Raw genomic sequence first — 14744 nt, 5'->3', positions numbered from 1 at the left:
GGAAATGGGATAACAAAAATAAGGTGAATCAATAGATACTGTTTTCCACCAGTGCTGTGTGACAGCAGAAGTGAAAGCTTTGAAGTTTAACTTTCTTTTCCAGAAAATATCTGTGACATTGTCTGTATGTTGCTACACCTTGTTAATTTTACTCTTCCCTGTCCACAGACAAGTTCATAAATGCTAAGGGCATGAACACAAATGTCTTGTTTTTAGGAGACTCACTTAACCTCCCAGTGCAGGGGTCCCAGAGAAGCAATTGGGCCTTAGGAACGGACTGATGGTGAAGGCAGTAAAGCATAGAGCAAATTCCATTTGTTGGAATAAATGTTTATGCTTGTTTATATTGTCCTTTCTTTGTGGGGGAGCAGGCATAGTCAGAAGAGTCAGAAAGGACTTTTAAAGGTGTCTAGTCTGTCTTCCCACCCCAAGGCTGTGAAGTTGGGTGTAAAGCCTTCTAAAATTTATGAGACATTACACAGCTATTATGGGCAATTTCTGTGACTAAAATAATCCCTTAACATTTTCTATAAATCTTTTGGCTTTACCTCGAGCATATTCTTTCCTATTCAATCCACACTGATCATAGAAAATGGTTTGTTTCTCTTTACAGCCATCTTTTCCTTGCATTAAAACAACTATCTTTACTTATTTGAGTCTTCATTTTACTAGGAGGATTTTTCTAGTTATTTTAGCATTCTGGTTGCCTACATTAGGGGTGGTGCTGAAAACAGGGCATGTGGGCACAAACCTAGTGACAACAATAGGGACAATAAAAAGTGACAAATTATTTAACAGAACAACAGGTGATTACTCTTATCACCTACATAGATGTAGATGTAGATGTAGATGTAGATATAATTAGAACAGAAAATGCATGTTTTGTAGCAAACAGTTCTACAAGTGTAGGATGTAGGAATTTTGAAGTTCTGCTCCCCCTCTCATCTTTCTCCCACTTCCCTTTGCCAACTTTCATAAACAAAACATCTCCAGTATGTAGAGGCATATATAGAGATATAAAGATGCAAGCACAGAAATGCATAGGATCAGCTATGTTAGAATTCATACATCATCTTGGGTCATGATGACTCAAGCTTTGATCCCACTCAGTATATGGCCATACTTAATGAGTCGGGGCAGCATACCAGTATAATGCGGTTACTCCTGACTGTCTCTGATATTACTTTATATTACCTATTGACAAACAGAAGCTTTTTAAAGGACAGCTGATGTGGCTAAATACTTTCATGCAGTGCATGTAACTACAGTGTCTGTAATATAGACACCCACACAAGTATACTGTCAATGTGCTGTCATTATTGCAATGTATTAGTTTAAAAGGCACAAGTTTGGTTAGTCAATTAGATTGCATTTTCCTCTGGGTCCTCAGTCTGTGCTCACGTATAATATTTACAGTTATACTATAGCTGGTGGGGTCACACTGGAGTCAAGCTAGCTGGAAGTGAAGCGTACAGAGGGTTAGTTGGAAAAGCAGTGTGGTTTCACCTCACTATTTTAACCTTTTGTAATTCTATGCCATCGTATGATGCTGAACAACTGTAAAGAAAACATGGTTAATCAAGCCACTCTCACATAAGTGCTGCTGTGTCTGTGCATTATAAAGGAAATGGAAATATTGCATGCATCTATTTTAGCTGGACAGGTTATCCAGGAAGGTCCTTCTTGTTCCTATGAGAAGTTTGTACAGCTCTTAGCACTACGGATCTTTATCTTTGCTGTCAGCTACAAGGACTACTTTAATACAAATGCATGATTTAAACACAGTAATTACATGCAAATTGTCTGATTGAGAAAAAGCATACTCAACAAGGAAAGTGCAGTCTGAACTCTCATTTTAAGGCAGAAACCCGCCTGTTTTCAATAGTCTTTGTTCAGGTTTCACTGGATGGTTTGCCAAGCGATGTAGAGAAGACATATGGGTTCTTTTGGGACTGTTTTTTGAGAGGGACTATGGCATTTCATGCTAGCTGAGAGTACTGGGTGTGACAGTGATGGGAATCAGCTTGACTCTCTGGAACAGCCAGTTAAGAGCAGACCCTCTAGTGGTATAAAGCAGCAGGGCTTGACTTCACTCGAGATCTGCTAATTTATCCCTATTGGGAATTTGGCTCTTGAGACTTCAGAGAGTGAAAATGAAACTAAAGAAGCAAAATAAAGATCCCAAAATATTCGGAAATAAAACAGTTTGAGAATGATATTTTTCCAAGTATGCAAAGAGAAGAATGTAGGTTACAGTTTCAATTTAATTTGTGGCTGTTTGATACGTGTTCAAGCATGTAGTATGTGCACAGAGGACCAAAAGGCTTGTCATGAGAAAAACACCCAAGATTTCTTTTTTCTTGTTTCTGTTGTGGTTACCCCCCAGTCTCTTTCAGCCAAAATTTCCATAAGGTAGGGCTTTATTAAGGATTTTTAAGAGACTAGTGCTAAAAGATCTGTTCATATGAACAGAAAAACAAAAGACCTAGTGTATGCTGAAGTTCAGCATAACAGAACTTCAGGATAACATAGATATGGTCCAATTATTAAAGGAATATTATGCCTCATCTTTCAGTAAGTATAGTGAACATGGGAATAATTGTAGGATATCCAGTTAAGAGTGAGCAAGGTTTAAAAGAAACACTACCATAATCATGGCAGTCAGGAGAAGTTCCTGATGACTGGAAAAAGGGAAATATAACCCCCATTTTCAAGAAGGGGAAAATGGATGACCCAGGGAATTACAGACCAGTCAGTCTCACCTCTATGCCTGGAAAAATCTTGGAGCAGATTCTCCTGGAAGACATGCTAAGGCACATGAAAAACAACAAGGTGCTTGGTGACAGCCAGCATGGCTTCACTAAGGGCAAATCCTGCCTGACCAATTTGGTGGCCCTCTATGATGGGGCTACAGAACTGATGGATGGGGTAGAGCAGCTGATGTCATCTACCTGGACTTGTGCAAAGCATTCGACACTGTCCCGCACAACATCCTGGTCTCTAAATTGGAGAGACATCACTTTGATGGATGGACCACTCAGTGGATAAAGAACTGGCTGGATGGCCGCACACAAAGAGTTGTGGTCAATGGCTCAATGTCAGGCTGGAGACCAGTACCAAGTGGTGGCCCTCAGCGATTGGTGTTGGGACTGGTCTTGCTCAACACCTTTGTTGGTGACATGGACAGTGGGATTGAGTGCGCCCTCAGCAAGTTTGCTGATGACACCAAGCTGTGTGGTTTGATTGATATGCTGGAGGGGAAGAATGCCATCTAGAGTGTGCTCGACAGGCTTGTAAGGTGGGCTGATGCCAACCTCATGAAGTTTAATCATGCCAAGTGCAAGATCCAACACCTGGGTTAGAGCAATCCCAGGCACAGCTACAGGTTGGGCAGAGAAGAGATTCAGATCAGCACTGCAGAGAAGGACTTGGGTGTGTTGGTTGATGAGAAAATGAACATGAGCCGGCTTCAGTGTCCACTGGCAGCCCAGAAAGCCAACTGTATCCTGGGCTGCATCAAGAGGAGCGTGACCAGCAGGTCGAAGGAGGTGATCCTGCCCCTCTACTCTGCTCTTGTGAGACCTCACCTGGAGTATTGTGTGCAGTTCCGGTGTCCTTAACATAAAAAGGACATGGAACTGTTGGAACAAGTCCAGAGAAGGGCCACGAGGATGATCAGGGGCCTGGAGCACCTCCCGTACCAAGATAGGCTGAGAAAGTTGGGGCTGTTCAGCCTGGAGAAGAGAAGGCTGCATGGAGACCTCATAGCAGCCTTCCAGTATCTGAAGGGGGCCTATAGGGATGCTGGGGATGGACTCTTCATTAGGGACTGTAGTGATAGGACAAGGGGCAAGGGGTTCAAACTTAAACAGGGGAAATTTAGATTGGATATAAGGAAGAAGTTCTTTACTGTAAGGGTGGTGAGGCACTGGTATGGGTTGCCCAGGGAGGTTGTGAATGCTCCATCCCTGGCAGTGTTCAAGGCCAGGTTGGACAGAGCCTTTGGTCACATGGTGTAGTGTGAGGTGTCCCTGCTCATGGCAGGGGGCGCTGCAACTAGATGATCTTAAGGTCCTTTCCAGTCCTAACTATTCTGTGATTCTATGAGTCTATAATTAAGGAAGGTTCAGATTGAGTCTATTCACCCTGTTGGTATCAGGAATCCTGTGATAATCCCCACAATCCTGATCAATTGACACATGAAGTATGAAGCGGTCAAGGAAAGCTTTTCACTCTGTGCATTGGTTCAAAAATTATATTCTAACTGGGAAAGAGAAAATATAACAGGAAGTGGATTGAAGCTGAGCAATCAAGGATACACAGAAGTGGTATAAAACACAACAGTTTTTAGCAAAAATAACTTTCTGCTAAGTGAACCGATTTCATACTTAAGGAACGTGTCTTGATTTATCTAGATTTGTATGAAGCAGTTCCTGAAGTGCTCAGCTGAGAATTACTGTCTAAAGCTGATATAATGGAGAGTAATTCAAGATTATTAACCAGAATGAAAATTGTATTTTAAAAAAAGTAGCATGTTAAAAAGGAATTCTGCCAGTTTAAAAAGAGGTTCTGGAATTTTGGAAGAAGTTTTTTGACACATCTAGTTACAAATACTTGTTAGTGATTTTGAGTCAATAAACAGTTTTGTCTAAATGATAAAGGCATTTGGAGGTATTGACAACAATTAGGAAGCTCATACAAGAACTGCTTTATTTATAAGCAGAATAGAAACAGGATGAAATTTAATGCAAAGACATCCATATAAAGATTTCATGTTGTGCAGCTCATCATTTGGAGGCAGCAGAGAAACAGAGAACTAGGTGTATTGTTGGACTGTAAAACAGCTACGAGCCTCCAATGTGACAGAACCATAGGAAATCTGAGACAAGCCTAAAATGCACTGCAGATATATTTTCTTTAGAATCACTGAAGCGTTCATATTATTATGCAAGGTACTGCCAAGGAGTACATGATATAGTGCTCTGTTTACCAACTTTCAAATCAGATTTGAGTAAATTTGGAATAGATATAGAGAAGGGATATGAAATAATTGAGGAAAGGGAGTATAATCTTCTAATGGCAGTTAAAGAATCATGTCTTGGTTTTCCTCTTAAATCAGGCATCTCTTCATACATGAATATGGGAATTTAAAAACAGGGTGCAAGTAATAAGTTTTAAACATAAAGTTGATATAAGATCAATCAGACATAAACTGATCATATAAAATCTAATATGGTTAAAAATACCCTCTGATTTCAATCAGTTTAGCAGTGTTTGGGAACACACAGGGAAAAAAAATTCCCACTCTTTCAAGACTGAACCCAGCATCCTTATGGACATCTCATAACAGACTAGTGGTGGTCTGGGGATGCACATTCAGGTGTGAAAATTTTGGATGCTCAACTTAGTCAACTGCTCTAAGAAATAAAAAGACAATTTATTTATTTCTGTACTGAGCTGAGTCCATTTATGCCATATCTTTCTTGTATGCAGTTAGTCACAAACATCTGATCTTCTATTTATCACCTAATTTCACTGTGGAGGATTTCTTCTTCCACCTTAAAAAGCATCAGATGTTGGCCCCAGACATGGAGGCAATGTTGGGTGCTGGGAAGGTGCAATGTTGACTATTTTGCCATTGTCTTGAGGTTGTTTGATTCATTAATCAAACATGGAAAGATAAAAAAATTAGGGGTTCACAGTATTTTTCATTTGCTCTGCTGACTTAAAAACAACTCAAGGTTGTCATACTGTCTGAAAAAGAGTAACCATATTCTAAAGGGAAAAAAGCCACAGTAAAATGCCTTGGGGTTTCCATTAACAGCATCCCTGCTTTCATTCAAGCCAATGAATGACTTTGTTCTCAAAGAATATCAACCTGTATCCTGGGTTCAGCTTAAACTATGACAACCTGCAATCTAAAATAGCTGAGAGAAGGAAGGGGGTAGACAAAAAAAAAAAAGGACAACTGATCTGCTTTTTGAATACCTGCTCCAAAATGGACTTTTAAATGCTCAGGGCTTCCAGAAAAAGAGTCTTGACAGTTGTTTTATACTTCTTCTCTTCAAATGCTTGGAAACAAGTCAAGTTTCTACTAGTACTCTTAGACATTGCCTGAAAGTGCTTCTAAGCAAAGTTGTCACACCAAGTACTTATGTAAAAAGGAAAATCTTCAGACTAGTCTTATTATTTTAAGTAGGAGACTGTATATGGAAATGTGGGGTATTGAATTACTGAGACTAAAGGTATTTTAAAAGAAAAAAATATTATTTTTAGGCTGATTAAATAAATTCTTATGTCACAATGCACTGATATTGTTTTAAAACCAGGTATTTAAATAACATCTGATTTTTCTGTAATTAAAGGCAATTACTGATACTGATCTTAATTAAAAGCAATTTATTTAAAAAAAATCTTGCTGCTTCAATTGCATTCCTCCATTCAGGCATCAAGAAGCACTTGAAATGAATCAACCCACTAGCAAGCAGCAACTTATGAATGAATGACAAACTGTAAAGGACACTCTTATACCAACCTTTACTTCAGGCCTTCTTCTTCAAATAGGTCCCACAAGACTTTCAAGACAAGGTTGTCCTAAAAATGGTCAATTCAGAGCTGTTTAGAATATATTTTAAAATCAGTTCAGTAGGATATTATGAAGACAGGAACCTTCATAGAGAGCAGTGGAAGAATGATGTAACTCTGAACTTCTACATCAGTGGTAGGGGCCTGGCTAAGAAATAGCAATTTTGTCTTAGTGAAAATATCACTTTACTGGATCAGAGCTGTTTCAGAAACCCATACTTTTTAAATAATTTTGAATTGTTAAGGTTTTTGAGGAAAACAGAAATGGAGAAAAAGTAAAAAAGGAAGAAGAGGAGGAAGAAGAAAAAGAAGAAGAAAAAAAAACAGGAAAAAGAAATGGATGAAAAAAGGATATTCTGAAAGAACATAGTTATCTGAAAAAAAATAAACTGCTCTGGATAAAAGCTAAATTTCTACAGCTAAATATCTTTGTTTTCACCATCTCAAGTTCCTATATGCTCATTAGACTCTCTAGACTGAAAGCGAGGACATTCCCCAAGGAACACAGACTCTATTAATTCTGTGTGCTCCTATATATTTACTAGAAGTGGATCCCCATCAAAAGAAGTAATGGAGCACTGCAGCCCAGAAAGGGCTCTGACCTGGGTCAGAGCAGCCTCTTCTCTTCAAGGAGAACTGAGCTGAACCCATTGCTCCCACATCAGAGAGGAGCTCTCTTTTTGCTGCACAAGCTGTGAGGGATAGGCAGAAGAGAACATTCCTAATGGTGCAAAGGAGAATTGGCCATGTTACACAAAATAAGCAGCTTTTACTGTGAGGAGGTAAAAAAAAAGCCCTACTATTACAGGAAACAAATAAAAGGGGGGGTGCGGGGGGAATAGTTCATAGGGAACTAATTGCAGATTTCTTTAGTTTTCTGGTTTCTTTTGGTGTCAGGCATTTGCTGAGCCTTTTTTCCCCACTAATTTCCTGTCAGGATTGGCAGCCAATGACTCACCTGCATTCACAGATGAGTACAGCCAGATAGCCAGCCTACAGATCCTCTTCTCCATCCTGTGCTTTAATCACACAAAACAACCCCCACCCCAACCCCATGAGTACAGCAATTCTCAAAGCACTAGGCAAAAGGAAGGACAAGTAGCTTTCCCTTATGTCTGTGGATATTGCCATAATAGAAGGACTGAAATCAGATATTCAAATTACTCTATCTTCATGGGTGACTCCCATAGCTTAAAGCAAAGCAATACCCCCTGGAGAAAACTATGTCCAGTCTCCTCAGAATGACAGGAACATGATGATTAAGGCAGTTTTTGAGAGTTCACCTCTGGAAAGCCAAACTGGCAAGTCCATGAGACTGCTAGTAGCTTCCCACACCAAGGGAGAAAGCCCCTGTGGTTCATTTTCTGGTCAGCAATGTTTATTTCCATCATACTGCGGAATGCACATGGATAGCTAGAAATCAGAGAAAGCAACTATGTGTCCCTAGGTTAGATTTTTTAATCTCAAAATCTGGAATCTATCATGGACAGCCTTGTGCTTCCAACAGGCATGCAGGGACCATGTAAACTTGTATAACATCTGTTACCAGGCAGTTGAGGAGGGCTTTTCCTGCACCTGGCCCCTAGTGTATCAAGTTATGGTGAATGCCTAAAATCCTTAGTGTATATCATCAGAAATTATCCTGAAAAAAAAAAACTCATCCAATAGGCGAATCAAAAGTTAATGAGAAGAAGGGAAAAGGGATGATCCAATGAAGAACCAACAATTTGTCATTTGGGATGATTTATTAGGCAGTTTGACAATTTTCCTGCTGTTTAACTGATTAGATTTCATTTCCCTATTTTTAATCTTATTTTATTTTTATGCTCAAACATGATTGTTAGTCATTAATCCGTAAGGTTTAAAGTGTTTGTAATTAATAGCAATACCTTCAGTATAAATAAGAGATTCTGTGATGCTGGGATTTATCTGGCTCTAGAGATTGCAGGACTGCTCTGAGTGGTCATTCCTTAGTTACAATAAAGTAGGGCCAGCCGGACTTAAGGGGTTCTGTGCCAGTGATGTGATAAAATGAAATGGAAGCAGATGTTAATGATCTGCACAGAATAACGAAAAAGAAAACAAAGGGTTAACAAGACTATGTTTTTGATATAAGTAATGGCAGAGAGATTAATGAGCGTCTATACTGTAGATAAGTAGGGATTTACAGCATCTCTTCAGTAAAAAGAAGTCAGGCAGGTTAATGAAATGACCGGGTATGTAAGAATTCAGTGTTACAGGAGCTCCAAGCTGCTGCCAGTGGATTAACGGGAGCCTGTCTGCAGCAGGGCAGAGGAGCCCAAAGAGTTACAAGCTGCAAGCTACAGCATGGAGGAGTATTGAAAGGGTTAACGAAAAGCCTCTCTGTATTGAGATGCTAATTGTCAAGATAGTGTATTACTTGAGGAAACTAATTTGATTACTCAAACTCCCAATAAGGAGGCAAGATTGTGCCCCTTCCATCTGCCAGGCTCCGCGAGAAATAATGAACTGAACTCGGAATTCACGTGTGATGAAGTCACTGTCGTTTTCCAGCCAGCAGAGCATTGCTGCCATGCCCACCGTGCAGAGGGTAGCTCAGCATTTCAACTTTTCCTCGGAAACCCAGGAGGCACAGTAACCTGTTACTTGCTGCTGCTTGCTTGCTTTTTTCCCTCCCCATTTTCTGCCTCAGCGCTACAACTGAGTCATTCTGTTGCCCATGGCTCGTGGGTATACAGTGCTCCTGCAGCGCGCTGCATTATTCCCCACTTCATCTGTCAACGTTATTTTCAGCTAATGCAGATGTGGGGTTGGCTTATCTTCGTTTTATAGACACTTGTCGAAAACCATTTGGAAAGCCTTAACTATGCATAAATCTGCAGAGTGAATGTTTTCTTTCATTCACTTGCTCCTATTATTTGATTTCTTGTAGGCCTCTGCGGCAGAGATGGAGAAAATAAGGTAAGTGAGACAGTTTATTTGCATCTCATTAGAGAGAAGAAATGTTCTGTTGCACAATGGACGATACAGGCACTTGGAAAATATTTTGCTTAGTACGATGTGTAAAATGCTGGATTGCATGATGATGCAAGGGAAGCTGTGTTTTAGAGACAAAAGAAAAGGAATGTGGTTATTCTAGTAAATCTTTTTTGCAGGGGTGTCTATTCAGAAAATATGTTTTAAACATAAACACTTTTTACTGCCAGATGCAGAGGATATGTGATTATATAAATGTTGTAGTCACTTGTCCATGTACTGCAAGAGCCTGCCATTCCTTTTAATGAGGAAAGTGGATCAATAATTCATGAAAAAGCTGAAGAAAATATAGGCTTGACTTCAAAGCATCAAATTACTGTAGTTTGTTTCAATATAATGCTGTAACATTGGTGTTCAATTTTTGGTTTATATTGTATACCAACCGGATAAATTTTGTCTCCTCTGTGTTTAAAATGTTGTCATACTGTACTAGTTTCTCAGTACATCTCTCTGCTTTAAGCAAATAGAGATGGCTTTTATAAACATAAGTTTTCCATCTCATGTCTGAGTACAAGTCTGCTTTGGGGGATACTGCTTTTGTGTATGTTGTTAAGACAGAAAAAGAAAGAAGAAAGCATTCTAGTCCTTTTTAAAAAATAAATTAAAAAATCCTGTCTATTAATATGATCTCCAGGTATTATCAAGGTGATAAGTAAAAGCTGAACTTCTTATTACCCTTTAAATACTTTATGGATCCTATTTTAATAACCCAAAACACTGGGCATGCTTTTATTTAGTTTTATTGGACAAGCCTGAATTCCTTCTCTGAACGTGGTGACTCAGTTTTGTAAGTGACAACTGTTGTCCAAGCACAACTTTTTAGATTCTTTGAGTTTGAAATGGCTATCCTGAGTTATTAGAAGTGCATTAAAGTTCTACAATTCTGTAAATAACTGGGAAAGAAGTGACAAATGTGAAAGAATGGAGATGGGACCGAGTGTTTAATGAATTCTGAGGTGGAAATAGAATCCTGTTTTTCATTTGAGAAGGAAGAGGTTAAGTCTCTTACAATGGACTTGAAGACGCATGTCAAAGTTTCTAATAGAATTTACTTATAAAGTGCTTCAGTTGTAAATTTTTTATACTTCTCATGATGATGAAAGGATTATAACTTACAAGCTGAAAAAAAAACAAAATCCAAACTCCTGTGCAGTGTACTATGGTTTTGCATTTATATAAGCAATATAATGTTAAAGCTGTGAGTTTTTCCTGAGTAATGACTGAGAAAGCACCAGGTATGTGGTCCTGTGTGTATTAAAAACTCCAAACAAGACCACCTATGGTATTTGCCTACTCACGTCATGAATTACTCTCTTAGAAAATGCAAGCAGATATATATTTACATGTTTGCTTGATAAAGATGCGAGCATAAACAGAACGCTATACAATATTTGTAGTATTTTCCTGAGCATGCCTTGGCCTCTGCTTTTAGAAGACAAGCTCTTTCCACATTTGCAATAACAGGCTGTAAATCCCAGGAGAATGAGCTCAGGAATGTACTGAAAAACAAATAATTTGCTATAACAAGAGCAAACAACCATAAAGCTTTATTGTCCTAGCACCCTAGTTTTGCAGGTGTGAGGCATCCATCGGCCCTCACCTCAGTACTCTTTGAGCACTATTGAGATCATAGAATCATAAAATCAGAGAATGACTTTGGTTGGAATGAACCTTAAAAGATAATCTAGTTCCAACCCCTCCTGCCACGGGCAGGGAGACCTTCCTCTAGACCAGGTTACTCAAAGCCCCAGCCAACCTGGCCGTCAACACTTCCAGGAATGCGGCAACCACAACTTCTCTGGGCAACCTGTGCCAATGTCTCACCACCCTCATAGTGAAGATTTTTTTTCTTAATACCTAACCTAAATCTAATCTAATCTATCTAAAGCCCACACTGTCCCACTGAAGGAAGTAGGAGTTTAATACTTAACTCCAACAAGCAAAGGGTCAGGTTGTGTTAGGAGTTTGTCAGTTAAGTTTTCTGTTTACAATTCTTATGTGTAAAGGTTGCTTCTGACAGACATTTGTCCCCATCACCTGACAGTGCAATGGCTCCCTGCACTGCTAAGCAGAGAATTGAGCTGGGTTTGGGGGAGGTTCAGCAGGACTGACGACAAAACCTGAGATGCTCCATCCCAGACTTTTCCAGGCTCCCTGTCTATAGTCATCATTATGGATGCAAGCTGACAGAAACAGTAATCAAATATGGAATTATTATTTTAAATACCTGGTGAATCCACAAGACCTGAAAGAATCAGATTTTTCCTGAACCTATTCAAGTCTGGCACCCAGGTCAAAAAGAAATTACCTTGTCTTTCAAGTACATTGGCTTTGAAGAGGCCATGAAGAGAATTAGCCTGAACCTCGGGGAAGGAAGAAAAAAAACCAAAGAGAGAACAGGGCAGGCCAGGAAGAAAGGTATTTTTGGTGGTTTGTCTTTTTTTTTGTTACAGGTAGAAACTAGTGTAATATCACAGGAAAAGCCGTTCCCACATAATACTTAGATTTGTTCTGCCCTATCCCCTGGGACTAGTTCCTTTCCCACTCTTTTTGCCACCAGCTGAGAATGTGCCATCCCATACCAGTTGGGATGGTATTGGCCCAAGGACTAGAGGGTGAAGCCTCATAAGCTGTGGAACTGGGCTGCACAGAGGGTATGAGACTCCTGCAAAAAAAAAGAGGAGAAGGGGGTCTGGAATTAGCAAAAGGGAAACAAACTAAAGCCTTGTTAAAGAAACAGGAGAAGAGGAGCAAGGTGGATAACCATAGGACAACCTACACAGCCACGCTGAAAACCCTCAGGGTTAGAAAAATCCAGGTTTGCATTCCACAATGCACTTCAAGATAAGAAAGTCTTTTCAATACAAAGAACAGGTGCAGAGATTCACAATTTTCAGAGGAACTGCTCCACACTAAGAGTCCTTGGGGGCTCCTAGGATGAAACACTTTAAGAAGGCAGCTCTGGAAGCCTTTGGGTGAGTTTTGCACATTCTCCAGCCCAGTGCATCTGAGGCACTCCCAGGGGCTGGAGTGGTCATGGCCATTCAGAGGGGCAAATGTAGGACCCTGCAAAATTGATCCACTGATCATTGATCCACATGACCCATGCTTTATTCGGCTCCAAATTCATTGAGCCAGGGCAGCACAAGAAATAGTACAGTGAACTAATACAGCTCTTACTCTTACATTCCTTCATTCAGAATCTAGCTGGAAATGCAATTCTTCTCACATAACAAAGTAATAATTCTCCTTGCAGACCAAGGAGCTGCTGTGATCTGCAATGTCACATCCTGTCCTTTTCAGCAGGAGTTTGTCATGACAGTGTTACAGGTGGAAAGAATAGTAGGAAGCAGAGGTAGGAGGTTATCGGTATTTAGCTTGGCACAGAGATGGACTTCCTCTAAAAGTGGAAACATGCTATTTTGTGCTAAAACTCCAACTAGACGAATCAGTTACTGCAATGAAGTTCTTAGTAGCACATAGTGTTTATAACACTGCAAGGTAGCAATATATTAGGCAGGAAGTAAGGCTAACTGCTAATCACAAACCTCTTGAGGACCTGCACTTATGTAGGTTGGCTGTGTATGGTTATACAGTCACTTTAAACATTAATTACTTCTGACTACAAGCTTTTAAACACAGTTTTTTAGATCTGGTTCTTTTTTGTGTCTATAAACAAGGGTTGAAAATGTTACTAAATTAAATGTCAAATATACCTGTACTATCTTATTTTGAAGTCTTTGCTGTATGTGTTCAAACTTACTTTTCTAAGCCCTTGCAGATCTGTACTCTGGAAGCTGCTCCTTTAAGTCAGATCGAATCCATATGATGTTTAGATGTGCAAATGACAGACCAGTTCCACCACATCTCCTGTACAAGCTCCTGGTAGCTTTTTGTTTGCTTCCATTTAATCCTACTTGAGATACAGGTTATAACATTTAATCTTTCAAGTCAAAATTACCTAAGGTTTGGCATAAGGAACCTCCATATATATATATATATATGTATATATATTTTTTTTTACACAACTATCGACCAAATTCTCAGTGTTTCTTGCACTGAAGAGGAGCTCACTCCATGGGAAATGTCATTTAAGGTGACAAATATTGTTCAATTGAAGTTTTTTCTGTCTTTAAATATGTTCCTAAAAATTTCAGTGGCAATTCAGAAACTCTATAAATCAGTGTTTTAGTTCTAAGCTTTCAAGACACACAATAGGCTGAACTGTGTATCCAAAAGCAAAGAAAACAGGACATTTCATCACCAGCATCAGCTGCCAGGCTCACATAATTAGTGTTTGTAAGGAAGCTGACTTTCTACTTTGCAATGTAACCATGATATTCTGCACCCGAGGATTAATTTATTTTGGTAGTGTCAATAGTGGCACTTTACCAGTCACCCAGGGATCTCTGAAAAAAATGATCCATGTCTCAAGGAACCTGTGAGGCAACATCTTCATTTGATTGTAGTCCTTGTTTCAGAACATATGAAAACAAAGTGATTTGTTTGTATACACAGCTAGTAGCAAGTCAGCAATTCAATCCAAGTCTTAAATTTTTGACTTGGACTTTTCTCAAGTATGTTTGAGTTCATCTGCAAGAATGAACTAAGTAATGCACTGAGGAAGGAGTATCGGTGTCTTCAAAAGAAAGATCAGAGGCATATGCAGTCCTAGGGAAAAGCTTCTGCAGCAGTTTATTGAAACTGTGAATACCTTCCAAAATGTCCAGTAGATCATGCTGCCTTTCTTGCACTTGGGCTCTTCATATGCTAATGAACACACTGCAATCTCCTGCTATCCCCACCTTGGTTTTGTTCCTTCACTCAGACCGTATCTACATTAATTTTACCATTGTTAGGTGAAGAGAAAGAGAAAGAGAGAATTATTTTTTTTTCCCCAGAAAGTCAACCAACAAACATGGCTTACTTCACCCTAGGTCTTGTCTTCACATCCAGAGCTGGTATGCTGGGATCCACTGCCTTATACAGTGGCACAATATCACAGGATAGCAGCTGGGCTGTGCAAGCAGCAGCTCCAGCATCTTCTCAGCAGTATCTGTAGGCTTTAGCTGATACTGGGGCTTGAAACCCTAACTGAGGACACAGGTAAAGAAAAGGCGAAGGGCAAGCTCAGAAGAAAT

At 39.6% G+C, this 14744-nt stretch overlaps 1 protein-coding gene across 11 annotated transcripts in view; it reads left to right on the top strand.

Moving 5' to 3' along the window:
• Positions 1 to 14744, top strand: part of BEGAIN (brain enriched guanylate kinase associated) — a 174166-nt gene that overhangs the window by 37946 nt on the left and 121476 nt on the right. For 3 of the 11 annotated variants that reach the window (XM_062627922.1, XM_062627923.1, XM_062627925.1), the window contains one exon: positions 9500 to 9528. In XM_062627922.1, coding sequence (XP_062483906.1) covers positions 9500 to 9528 — 29 coding nt within the window. The other 8 variants (XM_062627929.1, XM_062627926.1, XM_062627927.1 and 5 more) reach the window with 5 other exon arrangements.

This window comes from Pezoporus occidentalis, unplaced genomic scaffold (genome assembly GCF_034315485.1).
Source record: "Pezoporus occidentalis ecotype Australia unplaced genomic scaffold, CSIRO_AGI_Poc_V1 ctg31, whole genome shotgun sequence".
Taxonomy (NCBI): Eukaryota; Metazoa; Chordata; class Aves; order Psittaciformes; family Psittacidae; genus Pezoporus; species Pezoporus occidentalis.
This window is presented reverse-complemented; position numbering and strand designations above follow the sequence as displayed.